Below are 21,639 nucleotides of genomic sequence, written 5' to 3' on the forward strand. Positions count from 1 at the left end.
TAGAGTATGGGATGATGCTCCAACCAACTGAGCCACACTGGCCAGGGCGTGCTCCAGTTTTTCATGTGTCATAACATAGGTCCTTGACCTCGTGCAGGTCCATTATTATCTCTGGGCATCAGTTTCCCATCTGTAACCTGGAAGAATAATGACAATATTTAGTTGTTCCAATTATCTATTGCTGTTCCCCAAATATTAGTGGCTTACAATGACAGTTTATTATCTCTTGTGATTCTGGGTGGACTGGGCTCAACTGGGCACGTCTCACGTAGGACTGTCATGTGATGGTGGCAGGGCCTGGATCCTCTGTGAGCCGGGTCACCTGCAACCACGGGGGGCTGGGTGGCGTCTGTCTCTCCACGTGGATGTCCCAGCTGCTAGTCTCACAGTGAAGGGACTGCACGCGTGTGGCTACCTTCTCCCAGAGCTGGTTCCAACAGGCTCAGGTGGACTCTTCCAGGCTTTTTATGAACTATCCTCAGAGGTAATGTGGTCTCACTACTGCCACATGCTAATGCTCACAGCCAGCCATAGGCCAGCTCAGACCAGGACTCGTGGAGGGAGCCACGCAGGCACGAACGCTAGGAGGGGGCACTGGGGCCATTGGAGTAGCCACCACAGTAGCTGTGAGTGATGTTGTGAGATGAAGAGATCATGTCTAAAATGGTTTATGAACTGTGCCATGCTGTGCCAGAGGTCAGTACACATTTAATGAAAGCATGACCTCACTGCATGAATCACTAAAAATATCCTAGACCAAAGGTCGGCAGATGGCATCCAATTTTTGTAAATACAGTTTTTATTGGGACCCAGACACACTCATTGGTGTAAGTATGGTCTGTGGCTATTTTCACGCTATGGTGGCAGGTGAGTAATGATGACATCAGCGGCACTGCCTGCAAAGCCTACCAAGAAAACAGTGACTGACCCTTGACCTAGATGAGAGTTTTCTTGCAATATGGGGAAAGACCCAGGGAGTTCATGAAGCCATCTCGCTTCACCCTGTGTGTCCAAACACAGAAGTCCCCTGACCACCCAGGGCCAGGCAAAGGGGAATGTGATTGACTCTAGATTCGTGCGTGGGACCAGATGACCCCGTAACTTCAAGATGGCCATCATCCTGTGACCCTGCAGCCAAGGAGATCATGCTGTGAGTTGGTTTCATGGTCTCTAAACTGATGTCCTCCAACACAGTAGCCACCAGCCACAAGTACTTTAATTAGAGTGAAATGAAATTGAGACCCTCAGCTTCACTGGGTGTGTTTCAGCTGCTCGTAACACATGTGGCCGTAGCTCCTGAGCTGCCCAGCACAGAGACGTCATGTTGGAGAGCTCTGTCTCCTAGCAAGGCGAACACTGCACCTTCTTTATACTGCCTGTCCCACTGGCTCTGTTCTCCTATCCCTGCCGCAGTGTTAGCTGTCTTAGGCGGAGCCCTCCTCCAGGGCAGGTTGCCTAACTTGAATCTTATGCAGGCTTATAACGCACTCGCTCTCGGGCACGTCACCCTCCTTTAAATGTGATTGCTAGTTGTTGGTTGATTTGTCCGTGCTCATTGAACCCCGTCCTTTGATCCTCGCCTGGCCGGTTAGAGCTCCCACAGAGAACACCCTGGACACAGTCAGACCCGGACAGGACTCGGGCCCAGGGGACCGGACCATTGTGCTTCGCACTGAAATCTAACTCAGGCCGGCGGAGCGGGTAGGGCTTCAGGGGCAAGAGGGGCAGTGGGCACCCAGTGCAGCAGCAGAGCTGTTCGCTGCACCTTCCCGCTCAGGCCCAGGGGTGTTACTGGAGCTGGAAAGGAGGGTTGGGAAAGTCAGTGCTGGACCAGGAGCAGTGACCTTACGTCAGTTGGCAACATAGTCAGCTTGGGACGATGTTACCAGAAAAGAGACGAGCGAGCAGATCAGCCCCTCTCTCCTCCTCCTCTTTGACCTCCTCCCCACAGCCCTCACTGGTCAAACCCAACCAGAGGCCAGAGGACATGACCGCCCATGCCGTGGTCCGCCCAGGTCAGCACCCTGGGGCAAGTGAAATACATCCAGACCCCACCAGAAAAATAATTCAGGCAGCTTGTGAACAAAAAAGAAAAATGCACATTAAAGATAAAGCAAGTACATCACAGAATAAACGAGAGCCGATTCTCCCGGGCACCTGGCACGAAATGGTTACCTGGGTATTAATTTGTGTGGAACTTCCAGCAGCCTCGGCTGAGGGGGACCTAGCGGGTTGCAGAGTTCACACTGTGCGTTTGCACAAGTCCAACTGGGGAGAAGAGTGAGCCAGGTTCACCTGGGGTCCACTTCATGCTCCCTGTCCAGCTCTGGGCACCAGCGGTCCTAGAGCCGTGGTCGGCAAACTCATTAGTCAACAGAGCCAAATATCAACAGTACAATGATTGAAATTTCTTTTGAGAGCCAAATTTTTTAAACTTAAACTATATAGGTAGGTACATTGTTATTAACTTAATTGGGATACTCCTAAGGCTTAGGAAGAGCCCTAATTTGGGAACATTTTTGTCTTCAGGTTTCCAGGAGGATTTTCAGATGGATGTTTTTAAGATCCTGGCAGCTATCCTGCACCTGGGCAACGTGCAGATCACAGCAGTGGGCAACGAGAAGTCCGCAGTCAGTGTAAGCGGCTTGCTTGTTCCACCCTGCCTGTGTTTCGAGGGTCATCGGTTGAACATCTCAGGTTTCCCCTGCTTTTGCTTTTTAGCACCAGGCACATTGGACCAACTGGGGAGGCCAGCTTAATAGGAAGAGGAAAGCAAGGGTTCCCATGGGTTGTCTTCAAAGAGTAAAGCTTCTTTCTCTTGCAACAGAAGAGGAGGAGGGAATGCATTTTCTATGTATTTTTCTTTTATTCAACAAATTTGACTAGCACGGCTACGTGCCAGGCACTGTTGTAGGCTCCGGAGAAACAGCAGTGACCAACACAAAGCAAGGTCCCCTCGAGGAGCTTTTAATCAGAGGAGAGGAGACACTATAAACAATCACAGGCTCTGGCAGCTGCTGATGGCTGTTCAAAAGGAAAATGAGGCAGAGCAGGGTTGAGAGGAGCAGGGCCTTCAGAAAATTTCTCTGTGAAAGGGCACCTCATACCCGAATCCTCCTCCTTTCTTTCTGACACGGCAGCAGTGGGCAGAGGCCTCCACACAAGGACGTGAACTCTGCCTGTGTCTGGGGCAAGGAGGTGTAATTTCAGAAATAGCAAAAAAAGTCAGTATATCCAAAGAGGAGTGAGTGAAAGGAGAGGTGGAAGGTGAGGCTAGAAAATGGGGGGCTGAGGGGTGCAGGTTATGTAGGGCCTAAAGGGCACGGGACAGTTGTAAGCAAAAAGGACACCTCCTACTCTTACCGTGTAAGTTCTGTGACAGATTGCTTTATTAATGGACACTAGGTAAGCTTATGTGTGTGTCTTCTGTGACAAATATGAGTGATGATTGGTAGAGGGCCTGTGTGTAGTTATTCTCATTAATGTCTGCACAAGGAAGAAAAGAGCACTAGTGAAAAGCACGTCTACGAATGCAGATGGCAGCAGTGTCCTGCCAGGGGCAAGGGGCAGGCTCCTGCCGCTGGGCCCTCCCGCTTCACGCCCAGGCCTGGCCGTGTCGCTGAGTCCTGGCCTTTCTCACACCAGCTCGTCCTCCTCTCATGCAGGCTAAGTGGGGGCCTGGGGCCCTGGCGGGGGGCCGTGCTGGCTTTGGTGGCTGACGGCCCTGATGGGGCCGTGTTTGTTTTCAAAGGCGGATGACAGTCACCTGCAGGTGTTCTGCGAGCTCCTGGGCCTGGAGTGTGGCAGCGTTGCTCAGTGGCTGTGCAATCGCAAAATCATCACGACCTCGGAGACGGTGGTGAAGCCCATGACCAGGCCCCAGGCCGCCAACGCCAGGGACGCGCTGGCCAAGAAGGTCTATGCTCACCTGTTTGACTTCATTGTGGAGAGAATTAACCAAGCGTTGCAGTTTTCAGGCAAGCAGCACACTTTTATTGGTGTTTTGGACATTTATGGGTAAGAGCCTATCTTTCCCCGTTTGAATGTCGAATGCCCGTTATCCTTAGATCATTCGGTTCTGGTTTCTCCTCTGTGTTCCATGTGATCAGAGAGATGGTGTCCTCGGTTTTTGCACATATGAATGTTAAGTCCAGTCTCCTGGGCGACAGTGTCTTATTTAGTGTGTTAGTAAATGCTAAGTTAACAACGGCCCCTCGAGAGCTCACTGTGGCCAGCGACCATGCCGGGTGGTTTCCATGCGCTGCTCACCTACCCTCACTCAGCCCTGAGACTCTCCCCTGTTAGGGTGGAGCAGTGAGGCTACGAGGCTGGGGGAGGACCCAGCACCATGGGAGGCCCTGGCCCACTTCTGTCTCCTGATAGAGACCCCGCGAGGTGTGGACCCCATGTCCCTTTTCCGTTTCACTGGGAATGACGTCCCAGAGGTCCTGCCCTCGCCCAGGCCCACAGGCCGGAGGAGGACTCAAACCAAGGCCTCTCACCAACCTGCCTCCCACACCTAAGTCCTCATCCTTTCCCGTATAATGCGGGTATTGCATTTGCCCCAGCCCTTCCCCAGGAGTCCTCACGTTGGAGTTCTGTTCTTCTTCCTTCTCTTTGCCCCATCATGCTTTCCTAAATCCCAGGCCAGACGCCCACGAACGATGCTCACAGACACCCAGAGGGCGTGTGCGGCCAGGCCCGTGTGGAGGTGGGCTCGAGGGGCTATCACATTCCGGCTTTATTTGTTGGCACCTGGCCTTCCATGCCCAAGCCCTCCCCTCCCAGACCAACCCTGGCTTCTCTCCGGGACAAGGGGCAGCTTGTGCCACGAAAGGCACCACAGTGTTCCGCCCAGACTGGGAGCGGTCAGTCGCCCAGGTCTGTGAAAAGCAGCCCAGTCCCCTCCCCATGCAGAGGGGAGAGCGGGTCTGGGCCTCCCCACCTGGGGAGGGGTGGGCAGGGCGGCACACTGACCCCAGGCAAAGAGGGTGCCTCAAGGGAGTTACTTTGTTTAACTTAGACTCAACTAATACAATGACTACCAATTAATAGTACATGTCAACAGTTATAAAATACTGAGACATTGCGGGGATCTCTAGTAAATTATTTACCTTTCCTTGTGCTAAAAAAGGTATGTGAGCAGCTGGTAAGGATGTAAGTAGACTTGTAAAAGGGAACAGTCCTGCCAAACAATAGTCTCTTTGTGGTGGAAACAGGTGATTGTTGTATTATTCTCTGTTGTTTTCTGTGTTTTTAAAAATGCCTTAAAAATAAATAGGCCTTTATTATAAGAATATATTATTTCATTCATCCAACAAATATCTATGTGCCAGGCCCCGTGTTGGGTGTGATCAGTGAACAGCATAGACACATGGCCCCTGCCCTTTTGGGATGTAAATTTTAGTGGAGTGGGCAGGTAGGTAATTAGGTGGGGATGATTCTTTGAAAGGAATGTGTGGGAGGTTAGCTGGGGATGGGGAGAGAGGAGGCAGCTGAGTGGGAGGAGCAGTTAAGTGAGGAGAATGGCATGTAGCCCAGAGTCAGATCCAGGAATCTGAATTTTTTGGCTAAGTGTGCAAACCTGAGACAGGAATAATTATAAATTCACAAGAACTTCATAGAGTATGTATTAAATTTTAAAATTAAATTCCTCTTCAAAAAGTATAAAAGTAACATGCTTGCCGCCACCCCTCCAAAATGGTACCCCTCCAAATAAATGGTACCCCTCCAAGAGAATAAGCACCCCTTTTTAAGTAACGATGCTATTGCCTAGGCGAGTCCTTTCATGCCTTCTCCAGGATGCGCATGTCTAGTGAGCCCTGTTCCGTGCGCACCCTGAAACTTTGGAGAGAACTGAGCTCAGTTTGGCCTAGAAATGAGGCAGCCTCATAGGCAGTGCTTCCTCACTCAGAGCCTTTAAAGATGAAGCTGTGAGCTCGGAGGTGCAGCTGGGAATGACATGAGGGCTTGGGGTCCCCCGGCCTGTGGTGTTTGTGTTCTCCGGCCCCAGAGCTGTGAAGGCCTGGGCTGGGAGGTCAGACCCCTGGGAGTGCACACTGCAGCGTACAGGACCTGTGGCCCTGAGAAAGCCACAGAGCCTCTCCGAACCTCAGCTTCTGCATCAGTAGAATGGGGCCTCTGTCGCAGGGTATGATGAAGATCAAACAGAAGAATTGGTAAAGCTATCTTCAGAACCATCAGCATCGTTCAAATGTGAGGTGTTGTCATCGCCAGTGAGCTTCTGGCCTTTTGAGTCATAGGTTTAGTTCTTTCCGTTGGGTTGTGAACTTTAGCTCTGGGGAAGGTGGGCAAGAGGGCAGGGAAATAATCACTGATGAGTGACATTCCGTTCCTGCTCTAGAAAGCCCTGCCTCTGGCCTTGGCCGTGCGCTGTGGAGCACAGTGAGGCCCTTTTGACCCTTCCCCAACCAGCCCCGGCCTGTCCACAGTGTCCAGCCTCAGCACCCGCCCCCCCCCTACCCCCGTGCATGTGGAATGGGGCTGTGTGGGTTCGGCTCCTGCTCCAAGTCAGCCTGGAGCTGTTTAGAGAAAGTCGAGGCCCTTCAACTGCCCAGCAAGTCTAAACTGAGCCAAGCTGGCTGTCGAGTGACACTCCCAGGGGATCCATGTTGGCGACGGCAGGACCCCAGGGGATAGAGAAGTGAAGAACCACAGCTTTGGAGGCACCAAGAGCTGGCGTCAAATTGCATGTCTGGCACATTTGCTGGCTGCCTTCTCCGCGATGGTCACCGTCTCCTCTGACCCTCACGTGTGACCGTGGGGTCGCTGTAGCCCTCCACCTAGGGTGGTGTTTGGGCGGAAGTGATGTGTACCTATGCTGATGCCTAAGCACCAGGGAACTTCCTCCTGGCAGAAGCGTTCCCCTGGCTGGGTGGGGAATTTCATGCATGAGTTTTGTTCAGCCAATAACATGGGATAATTCACATAAACGTCCAGATTTCTGGCTTTTCTGGAGAATCAGGTGATCTAGCATCCTGACCTGCATTCATCCATGGCCACAGCTGGCGGGAGCTGAGTACCAGGTAGCAGCTGCCCCGTTGGATAATCCTGTTTGCCACGGCCCCGCACAGCTTACTGGCCGCTCTCCGGCCCGCTTCCCCTCTCTGTCACCTGCCCACCTCCTGCCAGCCCACGAGTGGGCAACTTCAGGGCAGCGCCAGAGACAGCGCTGAAAGTCTGAGGATGGAGGCAGGCATGTCTGTCACAGACCTGATGGGCCTGCTGGGCTATAGTGTTAAACGACCTTGCCCTTTTCTTCCAAGAACTGGGAAAGCACCCTGGCGGGGGCAGAATGTGCTGCCTCTCCCTCCAACTGGCAGCGAGTAGGGAGTAGGAAAGAGCATTGCTTTTTTACCGCAAGCATCAGTGTTCTAGCCCGGCAGGCTCACAGCAGTCTGACATCGCTGTGTGACCTTAGGCAAGTTTCCGAACCTCTCGGAGCCTTATTTCCTCATCTACAAAGTGATGATAACAGTATGGCTGTGAATGAAATGATACATGATATTGTGAGGGGCCTGATTTAGTGCCTGCCTCAGGGTGGGTGTTTTGTACATACCATTCCTTCTGAGGCAACCTGGGAAAAGCTGATTTATGCTGTAGATTGACTGTCAAGCATTCAGGTATATTTAAAACTTTCAGAAAGCACAGCTAACTTTTCAGCTATGAACTTTGTCCAAAAAATACTGACCAATAAATGATGTATATGTCCGCTAAGTTACATTTTAACTTTACATTTACATTTTAACTGCATTTCAGCTTTGAAACCTTTGATGTGAACAGCTTCGAACAGTTTTGCATCAATTACGCTAATGAAAAACTGCAACAGCAGTTTAACCTGGTAGGTGACTTTTCTCCCTTCTTGAAACTCATTCTTGGCGCTGAGCGCAGGGAATCTGGAAGGAGGCAAACCAGGCTTCTTCCCTCTGCCAGTTGTGATTAGTAAAGGAGCCGCACGCTGGGTCACTGCACCACCTTGTGGCCATGTTTGAAATCACACCTTCCCACCTTACAGTTTTATCTTTCTGGAGCCACCTGCCTGCTCTTCAGTTCCAGTTCCTCATCTGTCATTCTCGGGTACAGACCCCGATGTGCAGCCAGACCAAGTGGTCTTGTTAGCTTCCTGAAGGCCCCCCGTCCTTGCAAAAACGCTGCATCTTTGCATCTGCTGCTCTGTCTGCTGTCACCCACCTGCTGTTCCCGTCCTTTCCCCACCCCTCCATCTTCACCTGGTGAACTCTCCTGCTTGTCTTTTCAAAGTCGTCTTCTCCCACACAACCCCGAAGAAAATACAGAATGACATCCTGGAGAGCACGGACTTTTCCCCAAACTGAACTGGTTTGAGTCTCAGCTCTCCCACCTGCTTCCTCTGGGACCTCGGGCTCTCTGAGACTCTTTCCTCACTTTAAAAATGGTTCAGTAGCACCCACCTAATGTTGTTGAGAAGACCTAATGTTGAATCAGATTCAGTAAGTGTTTCTTTTCTTTCCTTTTCCTTACCCCAGAATTAATCCACGTGTAAGCATTACATGTTACCCTATTGCAAATTTCTATTTTATTAGCATTCTCAAGGATTCCTGTGTTTCGCATTTAATGACCACAGCCAAGCTTTATTCCACGTAGATATGCAGTATAACTAAAATATAAATCTGCAGATCTTCCCTCTCCCCAACACAACTTAAAATAACGCATATGCAAGACACCTCCTGGAAATAGCATAGCAGAGGCTGCAACTGTGTTTTCCTCCTGTTCTTCTCCACCTCCTTTCTTTCGAGTCCTCTGTCAATGTGCAGAGCCTCCTGGGAGGGGTAATGCCTTAAAATATCAGCACTAAAGCCCTAGTGAGGACTGTCTCCTAGCTCCTGTCCCATGAATCTGGCTGCTGCTGGGCCCCCGCACCGGGTGGCCTCAGGGAGCTCAGCAGTGACAGAGGGAACCCACCGCCTTCCCCTCTTGGCCTCCGTACCCTCCCTGCTTACTTTTGTGGTTAAACCACTATCATTGACACAGTGTCCTGGCCTAATGTTTGTCCTAACTGTGGCTCTTGGTCATCTTCCTCCCCCAGAGTCCTCCAGGTCACCTCCCGAGTGTCCGGCCACAGCAGAACTGAGTCCTGACGGGCCTCTCTGCCTCCAGTCCTGCCCCCACCCCAAGCTGAACTACCAGGTCTCGTCCTGACCCTCCCTCACTCATCCCCTCCCCTTCCTGGGTCCTCACTGCCCCTAGGAAAAGGCCACATGGGGGCTTGCACCCACCCACCCTCATCCTACTGTGCTTTCCCATCGCCCCCCTTCGCTGCTGTGCTCTCTCTCTGGCTGGTTCTCAACCACCTACTGTGCTTCAGAGCTCCTCCCACTGGATGCTTCTGTGGGAGACTCTCTCCTCACAGCCCCGACCCCTGCCGCCTGCAGCCAGGAAAAGCCTGAGCCAGGCTCTGGGAAGCCCCCTGGTACCCTCACAAGTAGTGAACGAAGCTCTGCTAGTGGCTGGCTCCTCACACTGGCCCACAGCCAGCATTCTCGGCAGGCTGGCTCCATCCTGGAGAGCAGCAGCGCGAGAGCAGGGAGGCCCCGGGACCACCCTGAGTGCCATCGGTGCTGGAGGTGATGGGATGGATGTGAGCACCCACCCAGACGGGGTGGGGGAGTGAAGTCTAAACCTGCAATAGGAATTCAGTGGCATTGGTCATGGATAAGGGGTGTAGCCTGCACCTCTGGGTCCTTGACAGACATTGAAAATCTGTCCTGTATCTCCATCTTCCAAATGCTTACACCCTACTCTTCAGAAGCACACCTCAGTGTTCTGTTTTACTCCACATTAACTTCTGGATTCTTCCCAGCATGTCTTCAAACTTGAACAAGAAGAATATATGAAGGAAGATATCCCTTGGACTCTGATCGATTTTTATGACAATCAATCAGTTATTGACCTGATTGAAGCAAAAATGGGCATTTTGGAGTTGCTGGATGAAGAATGCTTGGTAACTTAAAAAAATTTTTTCCCCAATTTGTGAGTAGTAACAGATGAGCATATTGTAAAGTGGATTTTTAAAAAACGTACATGTAAATTCTTGATGTGCTACCCAGTTGGTTGTATATTAATGCTGGGCAGTGTCCACAGCAGGAGCCCACGACGGCCAGGTGAGCCTCCCACCTCAGTGTGTGGGGCCCACCCTTGGGTAACATGCACAACCTCTTAGGTCACCTCCAGCAAGGAGGTGCCCTTTGTGGCTGTCCCTAGGTGTGTGCACATGGATGTAGCAAGTGACCCCGGGCCCATTGTTAATGACTAACAAGAAGTGAGTTCTTGATTCTGTGACTCACCCATCGCGGGGTGTGGCTGAAAAATCAATGCCATGCACTTGGGAGAAGAGGTCCCTAGGAGTTCTCCTCTTCTTAGTTCCCCCTGGGAGGAGCAACTTTGTGGTGAGTCAGCCTCACAATGCCCTTCATGGGGCCACAGGAACAAATAATCCCCAGGACACTAGTCATTTTTTTGGTTTAAAGGTGGTGTTCTGATGTTCAAACATAAGTTCTGTTTCTTTTTCAGATATTTATTTGTACCAAAAAAAGATTATAATGTTGAGGACTTACTGGCGTTTTCTCCCTAGAATTCTCAGCCCCATGGTTCTTCTCACAGATCATCTGTTCTGGTGCCCTGTGCTTTAGTACCTGCAGCGATATAAGATTAAAGGGCCAGTATCAGTGCCAAGCACTCTGGAATGATCTACTTGGGGCAGGGGACAGAGGATAAGGTGGTCTCTAGAAAATCACAGATAGCCCTAGGTGACCAGTGTCACAAAGCAGTATACAGGAGTCATCCTATATAATAAAAGGGTAATATGCAAACTGTCCCCTCGACCTGGAGTTTGACTGAAGTTCAACCAGGGGGCAGGGCCCGCCAACCGCCCGGGGCCTCTCCCCCTCCCCAGCTGTCCCAGTCCCCGATCAGCCCTCCCCCCAATCGGGGGCAGGGCCGGCCAGCCAACCTCCCGCGTCCCTTCCCCCTCAGCTGGCTGGCCTGATCAGGGCGGGCAAGCTGGACCCCACCTGTGCACGAATTCATGCACCGGGCCTCTAGTTTGAACATAATAAGGTATTAGATTCACAGCGCTCAGGCTGAATATACTCGAGAGCTTTAAAATCACTAGTAGCAAGAACAAGTTTTGCAGCTAGCTTAGTTTGAGGAGGTAAGATCTTAGTGCAAGGAGGTAGTGATTCATTAGGCAGTGAAACAAAAGAAAAACTTCTCCAGGGGGGAGGGGAACTACATTTAAGTGCCAGTCTTTCCCCATAAACCTGAGAATAAAGTCTTGTGCACGTAATGGAACCAGTGCTACTTTTCCCTGAACCTTTGGACTTCTTTGGAGAAAAATATAAAAATACTGCCCATTTTACAGAAGTAAAATTCTTCATTCTTAAGTTATTATATGACCATTTCCTTGTAGTTTATAACATTTTGTTCTAAAAGGGCATTGATATGGCCATTTAAATATCGCTCTGAAGATTGTTCAGATCAAGGACAGATTTATGCCTAGAGTTGCTTTTTTTTTAAAATATACTTTATTGATTTTTTACAGAGAGGAAGGGAGAGGGATAGAGAGTTAGAAACATCGATGAGAGAGACACATCCATCAGCTGCCTCCTGCACACTCCCTACTGGGTATGTGCCCACAACCAAGGTACATGCCCTTGACCAGAATCGAACCCGGGACCCTTGAGTCCACAGGCCGACACTCTATCCATTGAGCCAAACCGGTTTGGGCAGGAGTTGCTTTTTTATAAAAGCATTTATTTACTTTATCCTCACCCGAGGTTATGATTTTTTAATTGACTTCAGAGAGAGAGAGAGAGAAACGTCAATCAGTTGCCTCCTGTCGTGTTCCAACCAAGGATTGAACTGGAAACCTAGGCATGTGACCTGACTGGGAATTGAACCCACCACCTTTTGGTGTACCAGACAACCCTCCCACCCACTGAACCACCCGGCCAGGGCTAGTGTTGCTTTTTGAAAAGGAGCTGTGGATCAAGAGCCCTTCACTCCTAAGGCCCCATGTGTCTTGGTTTCTCAGAATAAGTGCTTTTCCATAGAAAGAGATGAAATATTAATTATTTGTCACAGCATGGATGGACCTAGAGGTTATTATGCTCAGTGAAGTAAGTCGGTCACAGAAAGACAAATATATGATTTTGCTGATATATGGAATCTAAAGAACAAAACAAACAAACAAAATAGAAATAGACTCATAGACACAAAGAGAGAACTAGTGGTTGCCAGAGGGGAGGAGGGTTGGGGGACAGGGTGAAAGGGATAAAGGTCTCATTTGATTGGAATGTCATCCCATATACCAAAAGGTTGCAGGTTCCATTCCTAGTCAGGGTACACACCTAGGTTGTGGGTTCAATCCCCGGTTGGGGCACATTCAGGAGGCAACTGATCGATGTTTCTCTCTCTCTCTCTCTCTCTCTCTCTCCCTCGCTCCCTCTTCCCACCCCTTTCTCTCTGTCTCTAAAAATCAATAAAAACTTGTCCTCGGGTGAGGATTTAAAAAATACAAATTAGTACTTACAGAATAGTCACAGGGATATAAAGTACAGCATAAGGAGTATAGTCAGTAATACTGTAATAACTATGTATGATGTCAGATGGATACTAGATTCATCAGGGTGATCACTTAGGAAGTTATATAATGTCCACTCACTGGGTTATACTCCTGAAACTAATATAATATTGTATATCAACTGTAATTGAAAAATAAAAAAATTATTTTTAAAAAATGAGCACTTTTCCTTGCCTCTACTCAACCTTCCTCTCTATTTTCTTTACTTGATATTTGGTTTGCTTCCTCTTCCAGTTGCCACATGGAACTGATGAAAACTGGCTTCAAAAGCTGTATAATAATTTTGTCAACAAGAACTCTTTGTTTGAAAAGCCCAGAATGTCAAATGCATCCTTTATCATCCAGCACTTTGCTGATAAGGTACAGTGATCTGGGAGGGCGCTGTGTGGGGAGCCAGAGCTGCTTCCCGTGGGGGAGGCTGGCCAGGGACTTCTCAGGTCGGATCCAACTCATGGGACATGAGTATATGCAACAATTCTTCATTTGTCTTTATCACAGAACGCATGCCTTCCTGTTGTACTGCTTTAGAGATAAACATATTGCCGGTGGACCCCATTTCTGCGTTAGGATTTACTGTGAATTCATCAACCTCTTGTCATTTTATTTTCTCAGTGAAATTGTTATAATCAGGACAGAGTAATTGTTTCTTGTAACAAAAGCTATGCCTTTTTTTGAGGTTTTCCTTTGTTACTAAGTTGTAATGTATTTATTATATGGGTGACATAGGTTGGCGAAGATGGTGGGTTTCCTAGGTGATCTTTATTTTCTTGATAAACCTCCTATTTTTAATGAAACAAATGTTACTCTATTAAAAGAGAAAATTATTTTGTAAAAATCACATGGCAGAAAGCTTAGAAAATACAGGGTGGGGTAAAAGTAGGTTTACAGTTGTGAGTACCCAAACAACTTATATTATTATTTATTAATTATTGTGTTATTTTCCCTACAGTCAACTGCAAACCTACTTTCGCCCCTCCCTAACGAAGGGGGAAAGACAAATCGCCATCACCACCTGCCGTAAACGTGCCTTCTCACCTTGTTTTCCTTTCCCAGGGAAGCTCCTCTCCTCAGTGGGTGTCACGCTCGAGGCCTGGCCAGCCCTGGGGATGCTGGGAACGGGCTGTGCTTGCCTGTCACAGCGGCTGGTGCTGTGGGTCAGCCTGTGCTGGCCGTGCGAGTGACCGAGGGCCTGGGAGGGACAGGAGGCTGGAAAGTGGTAGCAATTCTGGGCTAGAGGAGTACTGTTAAATGTGATAGCCTTTTAGGCTTAGGGCTTCTCAGATTTGGTTCCTGAAGAGAGGCAAGTGAGATGGATGATGATATAACAAGTTATACTTACGTTTTCGAGGTGTCCTTTATAATTTCCTATTTGGGGTCCCCAAGGGGGAAAGAAAGGAAGGATCGGACTTCATGCAAAGCACCCCTGGGATTTATCTCAGGAGGCCCTCTTTATAACACACAGTTTCTGTTCATCTCATGCTCTCACCTGGCACTTCCAAGAAATGCCTCGTAAAAGAATTGAGGCAGTAACTCGAGTGGGCTGCGGATTGGTGGGAAAAACACACACACTGTAAGGTCAGCTTAGCTCTCAATTCAGGAAGCCGAGGACATAGTCATTTAGAAAGTGAGGCAGCTATGCTTAGACGCAACAAGACGGCACATCTTCCCTGGGTCCCCTGACCCCCCCAGAGGCACGCAGCTCTCTGTGACCTTCCCCACAGATGGTCTCCCCCATCGAAAAGGCTCTACATTTGTCACAGCTTTGCTCATTTCAACGTGTGGCTCACACCACCAGCTGGAAGCATTTATACAAGAATCCAAGTACTTCATTCACAAGGGAGTGTTTATAGTCAGTGATCCCAGTGAGGACCCCTCCTCACCCAGAGAGACAAGCAGAGTCCTTGTTCGGGGGTCGCTGAACACCCGCTCTGCCTCGAGGTCCCAGCACCGAAAGCCTGTTTCCTCATAGTTAATATTTTATTCTCAAACATTTTTTTTTAATTTACGAAGGATATATGTCACATATGAAAATATATAACTCAGAAGCAGATTCCTGAAATCTCGTGAATCTGGAAGGGCTGCTGGAGAGCTTTTCTAAGCCCGATTCAAGCAGTGCAAACACTCACCCACTCTCACCCCGACTCTAAGAGCTTTGCTGGCTCTGGGAAGCTCTGTGGTCAGGTGGTCAGGTTCTTTCCTTTCTGCCCCATTAATGCTGATTTAGGAAAACATTTCTGTTTGAACCCAAAGGACACCACTGAACTGTTTCCTCTCCCCGGTGGCTTCTAAGGCCAAGTGAGCCCCGGTCCAGGTCTTGTTAGACCTTCATGTGTATTAACCGCCCACACTGCAGAGAATGGTCAGTGTGGCCAGAGGGAATGGACAGGTGAGAGGACAGTGATCAGCGGCCAGTGGGAAATCCGGGCAGTGGGCAGCCGGCCTCTTCCGTCCGTGACATGTTCCCAGCTTTCTAAGCTTCATCTGTTGGGGTGGCTGTGGTCAACAGAAGCCGAATCTCTTTGTGGGAAGGTTGCCTTTAGAGCCCCTTCGTTGCTCTTTCTTTAAAAAGAAGAGAAACTTCTGGTACTTAGGTGCTGTCTGCTGTTGTCTTTTTGGAAATAATGAATTCCTTTATCTGCATAGGTTGAGTATAAATGCGAAGGTTTCCTTGAAAAGAACAGAGACACCGTCTATGACATGCTGGTTGAAATCCTGAGAGCAAGCAAGGTTTGTCAAGTCCCGAGGGGTAATTAATGTTCTGCATTATGCAGATGCGTGTCAGGAAAGAGTACGAAGTGTGAGTGTGTGTGTGTGTGTGTGTGTGTGTCTTGCAGTGGAGAGGAAGGGAGAGAACTTACAAAAAACTATTTTAGAATTGGGATTAAAATATGTGTCTAGCTTCTGAAAGCATACAAACCTCTGCTATATGCAAACTCAGAAATCAAATGTGCAAATAATAGAGAGGAAGGACAGCTGATCTGGCCATTTAAAGAACCACAGCTCACATTTTATTCATTCAGTCACAGATACTATTTATGCAGTACCTGCCATGTGCCAAGCACTGGCCTAAGTTCTGGGGATGCAGCAGTGAGCAAGGCAGATGGGGTTCCTGCCTCACATGCTGGAGGGAGCACCAGAGTTAAGCACGTGATCAGCAATGGCAAACAGTGCTGAGTGTGCGAGGAAAACCCAAGCACGAGGGAGAGAGAGCCACACAGGGAGGGACAGTGGCTATGGTGGGGAAGCTCCTCAAACCCACGGTTCTGTGTGATCACTAGTGTCACCAAAAGAGTGACTTCTGGCTTTTTTTTATTTCCTCTTTAAACATGTCTTTATTAAAATTTGAGAGAAAGGATATTTCATAAGCCTTCATTTTTGTGAAGATTTGGTTATCATAATTACTTTCCTTCTTTTAAAAGATCCCAGTCCTTTGTTGATGTTCGGGTATTTTGACCATTTCCCAGATGAGCACGGGGAATTCCACTAATGACAATAAATCAATCACTGGCCGTGACACCTTCAGTCATTGAAACTGGTTCATGGTAGAGAATCCAGTGTAGAAATGGCCTGCATCTTGTGTAGAAATTAGTTGACTTAATTTGCCAGTTGTTTACTCGCCCCCAAGCTTAGCCTGGGGTCCAGTCTGGAAGACGGAGGCAGATCCTGTTGAAGCACCGATGAGTCTCCCGTAAAGCACATAGGCTCTCGGAGAATCGGGTTTCAGACCCACTCCTCCATGGGCACACCAGATGCATCAGGCAGAGATTCTGCCCTGAAGGAGATCAATGTCCAATTTAAAATAAAAAATAGGAGGTTCACTCTAAGAGAGAAGACGGACATTTAAAGAAATAACTGATTAGGTAGAAAGTAATGAGTGTCTTAGAAGAGGTACAAATAAAAGATTAAGACAGTTCAGAGAAATGTGGAATTCTTTCCTGCTGGGCACCAGTGAAGGCATTGTGAAGGGGCAGGGTGAAAAATATGTTAACAAAACCTTGAATGATGGGTTGGGTTTGGATCTGTGGGAGTGAGGATGTGGGGTGGGAGGGAGATTCCAGGCGCACAGGGAGGCCTTGTACATGTTTCCACCTTCCCGACACTGAGTGATGCCCACGTACAGACAATCTCTGCTCCCATTCCTGGTCATCCGGAGTGAGGAGATTGCTCAAGGAATTGAGACTTGATGTAAAGACCGTCACTTGACCCTCCACTGGTTTGGATGGGCTTGTTGTGGTCATTTACGTGGCTTGTACCAGCTGAGGGCTGTGGGTGAGCATTTTTGGGCACTGAAATCTTCTCTGCTCCTTCCAGTTTCACCTCTGCGCCAAGTTTTTCCAAGAAAGTCCAGTTCCCCCTTCCCCTTTTGGTTCAGCGATCACGATGAAAGCTGCAAAGCAAGTCATCAAGCCCAACAACAAGCAGTTCCGGACCACCGTGGGGAGCAAGGTACCGGGAGGGGTTGAGGGTGAGGGGCCACGGGCTCAGCCAGGCCCCAGGGAGCCGGGCTCTGGGCGGACCCACATTGCAGGCCTGGACATGGCACCACGCTTCATCCAACGGGACGTAAACTCAAATGCAAAGAAAAGCAGTAGTTCCTCGTGGTCGCACCTCAACCTCCGAGGCCACACACACCTGGGCAAACCGCACATTTGCACAGTAGCGTGACTTACCACACTTCCTGCTGTGTGGGAATGTGGGACAGAGCCGTGTTCCATCCAGGGCAGTCGGACACGCTGATAACTGCAGTCACGGGTTGAAACCTTTCATAATAGATGTTTAGCATGAAGTTAACTTTTCCTCCTAACTTACCAAGGTGGGGCCTTTTTTTGCCTCGATGTAAGCCAGTGGTTCTCAACCTTCCTAATGCCGCGACCCTTTAATACAGTTCCTCATGTTGTGGTGACCCCCAATTTCATTGTTACAAATTGAACATAATTAAAGCATAGTGATTAGCCCCAAAAACAATATGTAATTATATATGTGTTTTCCGATGGTCTTAGGCGACCCCTGTGAAAGATGTTGTGGTGACCCCCAACCATAAAATTATTTTTGTTGCTACTTCATAACTGTAATTTTGCTACTGTTATGAATCGTAATGTAAATATCTGATATGCAGGATGTATTTTCATTGTTACAAATTGAACATAATTAAAGCATAGTGATTAATCACAAAAACAATATGTAATTATATATGTGTTTTCCGATGGTCTTAGGCAACCCCTGTGAAAGGGTCGTTCGACCCCCAAAGGGGTCTCGACCCACAGGTTGAGAACCGCTGATGTAAGCATTCCCTTTCAGCACATTTGTTGTCTGACTCTGTCTCCTAGTTCCGCAGCTCTCTGTCCTTGCTCATGGAGACCCTCAATGCGACCACGCCCCACTACGTTCGCTGCATCAAGCCAAACGATGAGAAATTGCCCTTTGAGTAAGTGCTCTCATGCGGCAGAGTGTTTCCATCATAATATTTGGGGAGTGTGCCCACAATTGTCTTGAACTTTACTGTTTCTGATTCAAAACGATCCTGCCCTGTGCACATAATGTTAGCACAAGCCCTGTGGCCGAGGCCCCTTATCTCCAGCATGAAGCAAAGTGGCAAGAGGTGAAAGAACAGTCTGTACTTGAAGTTTATGCAACTGAGAAAGCCCGAGCATGTTCCCTGGTTCTGAAAGACTTTGTATGTGTATAAAGGAGAAAGGCTGAAGGAGGGGGTCACAGTTTCACCTTCCGACGTGGCAGGAGACATGAGACTTTCCTCTGGGGCCCCGGGAAAGGGCTCCAGACCTGTGAGTGGGAGGTCTCGAGTCCCTCTTAGCTGATGGAGCTGAGGGCTGGCCGAGGGGACGTGCTGTCCCGGAGGTGGCGGATGTGGTCACCAGAGGGTCAGACCCAAGGCAGAGGCCTGCCTGCTGGGTGTCTGTAAAGGGAACTCAAGCATCAAACGAGCACTTGGATGAGGGCAGCTTGAACATTTCTTCCACTCTGTTGTCATTCGAAGCTCAGCCCAGTGGTGTTTCCCCATAAGGCCCTCTCCCTGTCGCCTACAGCAGAACCACCTGCTCCGTTCTCTGTGTCCTCAGCCCCCTGAACTGTGTCACAGAGGTGCCATTTTCACTTGACATCAACAAATCTTCATTAGCCGTCTGCTGTGTGTGGCCGGTGGGTTACAGACGGCCTGCTCCCTGGGGGCTCCCGGTCAGGGCAGCTCTGCTGCACTACTCATGGGCACGATCGTCCATGATGATGGCTTAACACCTTGTAAAATCCTCTTCTTTAAGGTTTGACTCCAAGAGAATTGTCCAGCAGCTGCGAGCCTGTGGTGTCCTGGAAACTATTCGCATCAGTGCGCAGAGCTACCCATCCCGGTACGCGGTCTGTCCTTGTTTCGGGAGAAAGTGCCCAATTGGTCACATACTTTCGTAAGATGCTCCCAAGTTGTGTCCCACTGTGCTGGGCCAGAACAGGGTGATAGGCAGGCAGCGCGGGCAGGGGGCGGGGGAGGGGCGAAGGGAAGGGAGGTTGCCATCACCACCACCCCATCCCCCACCTCAGCTGCTGCCGAGGGTCACTCGCGGCCTCCCGGCGCCTGGGAAAGGGAGCGGGGATGGGGGAGAGGACATTGTTGGAGCTGAGCATTAATAAAACAGTCCAGGTGTAGACAGGTGTGCTCTGCATGAGATTCAGGTGGTGTCCCAGCAGGGAGGCGGGTCAGAGGTCAGGGCCATCACCCCAGAACAGACTGCACCCCACCAGCAGTGACAGGTGACACGCTCCCTGTCTGGCACGCCTTCTTACATCCACTTTGACTTTCCAGGTGGACGTACATCGAGTTCTACAGTCGCTATGGTATCCTCATGACCAAGCAAGAGCTTTCGTTTGGCGATAAGAAGGAGGTCTGCAAGGTGGTTTTACACAGGCTCATCCAGGTCAGGCTCGCTCACCTCGAGTCGCGGGCTCAGACCAAGAAGCGCGTCTCCCAAGCGCGTTTCCTCATCCCTGCCTCAGTCTCTGGGCTGTAATTGTCATGGTGGCTAAGAGGAAAGAAGATGGGCCCTACGCCTGTATGTGCTAAGGAGGTCAGAGCAGCAGGCTCATGGGCATCACCTCCCCTGGCAGCAGGAGTCTCCTTTAGGGACCCAAATTCCAACCCTGGCTTCCCCCAGTGTCCTCCTGTCCGGCTTTGTTCTCCCACATCCTGGGGATCTTCCATGGGCCTGGTTTATGTTACACAGTCCACCAGACGTCACCGAGCCAGGGTTCCAGACGTGGCCCTCAGCGTGGGTTTAGATTATTGCCGAAGCAGTGAGTTATGATGGAAAAGGGATAGGGAAGGAGTTATGACGGTCAGGAAGGGGGTCAAAGAGGAGCCAAAATGAAGACAGAAACCAAGCCTTTCCCGGTGCCTGTGACTCTTTGTGGACAAACAAGTCAAAATATAAATTTCTAGATCATGATCAGAGTTTGTCTGCTTTATGTCAAAGAACAAAAACGTAAACAGATGTTTTGGGCATCTTTGAATCTCTGAACGTCTTTCCCAAATACTGTAGAAAATCTGAAAATATTTTGTTTTTGATTATGTTATTTTTCTCTTCCAGGATTCCAATCAGTACCAGTTTGGTAAAACCAAAATTTTCTTCAGAGCAGGCCAAGTGGCTTATTTAGAGAAGCTCCGATTGGATAAACTGAGGCAGGGTTGTGTTGTGATACAAAAGCACATCCGTGGCTGGCTCCAGAGGAAAAAATTCCTCCGCGAGAGACAAGCCGCCCTGACCATCCAGCAGTACTTCCGGGGGCAGCACACCGTCAGGTAGGTGGGAGCCAAGGAGATGTGTGCAGTTGTGCAGCTTTCTGTGCTGGTCACGTCCAGGAGGGGGGAGGGGCCTGTCAAGGACAAAGGACCTTTCTCCTGGGACCAGGGTGCATGTCCCTGAGGCGGCCGTAAGCCTCCCGATGAGAAGGGTGTGTCCCTCCGGGCCGGGTGTGCTGACTCAGCCCGCTGTCCCCATGTGGGACAGGTGACAACCGGGACCCAGAAGAGAGGAAGCCCCAGTCAGGGTGTCTCGGAGGAGGTCAGAATTCCCCGTGAGACCAGGTGGAGGGACTGGGCCCCTGGTCTGTGAGAACTGAAAATGCCTAGGAAGACTCTGGTCTCGGTGAAGCCCCTGAGTAAAGACGCCAAAAATAGCCACTGACCAGCCTACCGTCAGAGGACAGGAGACAGAGCATGCCTGAGGGGATTGACGGGGCGGCCCTGCCAGCACATGCAGAGCCCTCGGGCAAGGCTATGCGGTAGCCCAAGGGGATGGCTGAGCGCAGGGTAGTCCCACCAGCCATGCCCGTCCCACCCTCCTCAGGTGCTCCCAAGAGGCCATGTTGGGCTGGCCAGTGGACGGGCCTTCTTCCCAGTCTGCACTGTGTGCTTCCATGTGTGTAGCCCAGCTCGCTCCCTGGCTCGCTCCTAGGATAGTTGCGAAGGCAGGTGTGTCACTGAGCCTGACCTCTTCCTGCGCTTCTCCATGTGGTTGGTGCACCACCACCTTCATCTCAGCCCGCCCCAAACTGGTCTTGCCATCGCAGCCCCCATGCCCCAGGCAACCGGCTTACATGCACATGCAGCCAGGCTCGCCCTCCCGGGCTTCTGAGTTCAGTTAACAACAGCAGCCTCCAGGGCAGGAAACCCTAGACTTATCTTCTTCCCCAGGTGTGTGCTCCCTTTCCAGTCGGGAATCACAAAGGCCTGACTATTCCATGCACCCTTCACTTGCCTCTGTGTCTGTCCCGCTCGTCCCATTCCTGGGCGCCTGCCCTGGGTGAGGCCTGCATCATCGCTTCCTTACACTCTTAGAGCACATTCCTTCACCTGCCGCCTTTCTCTCCATCTTCCTAAAGCAGGGCCTGATCCAGCCACTGCCCTGCTCCTGCCCTGGACGCCTCCAGCAGCCTCTGTTTCCTGCCAAAGAGCATTCAATCTTTTTTATTTTTTTAAAATATGCTTTTATTGA

The 21,639-nt window shown here is 49.9% G+C and overlaps 1 protein-coding gene across 1 annotated transcript in view; it reads left to right on the forward strand.

The window, feature by feature from the left end:
• MYO5C (myosin VC) overlaps window positions 1-21,639 on the forward strand; it is an 87,033-nt gene that overhangs the window by 29,099 nt on the left and 36,295 nt on the right. Inside the window, exons 9-19 of the mRNA XM_014537834.1 lie at window positions 2,530-2,636; window positions 3,752-4,017; window positions 7,780-7,861; window positions 9,860-10,000; window positions 12,875-13,000; window positions 15,284-15,367; window positions 16,952-17,086; window positions 17,968-18,065; window positions 18,916-19,002; window positions 19,452-19,563; window positions 20,233-20,444. Coding sequence (XP_014393320.1) covers window positions 2,530-2,636; window positions 3,752-4,017; window positions 7,780-7,861; window positions 9,860-10,000; window positions 12,875-13,000; window positions 15,284-15,367; window positions 16,952-17,086; window positions 17,968-18,065; window positions 18,916-19,002; window positions 19,452-19,563; window positions 20,233-20,444 — 1,450 coding nt within the window. The remainder of the gene's footprint in view (window positions 1-2,529; window positions 2,637-3,751; window positions 4,018-7,779; window positions 7,862-9,859; window positions 10,001-12,874; window positions 13,001-15,283; window positions 15,368-16,951; window positions 17,087-17,967; window positions 18,066-18,915; window positions 19,003-19,451; window positions 19,564-20,232; window positions 20,445-21,639) is intronic.

This window comes from Myotis brandtii, unplaced genomic scaffold (genome assembly GCF_000412655.1).
Source record: "Myotis brandtii unplaced genomic scaffold, ASM41265v1 scaffold182, whole genome shotgun sequence".
NCBI lineage: Eukaryota > Metazoa > Chordata > Mammalia > Chiroptera > Vespertilionidae > Myotis > Myotis brandtii.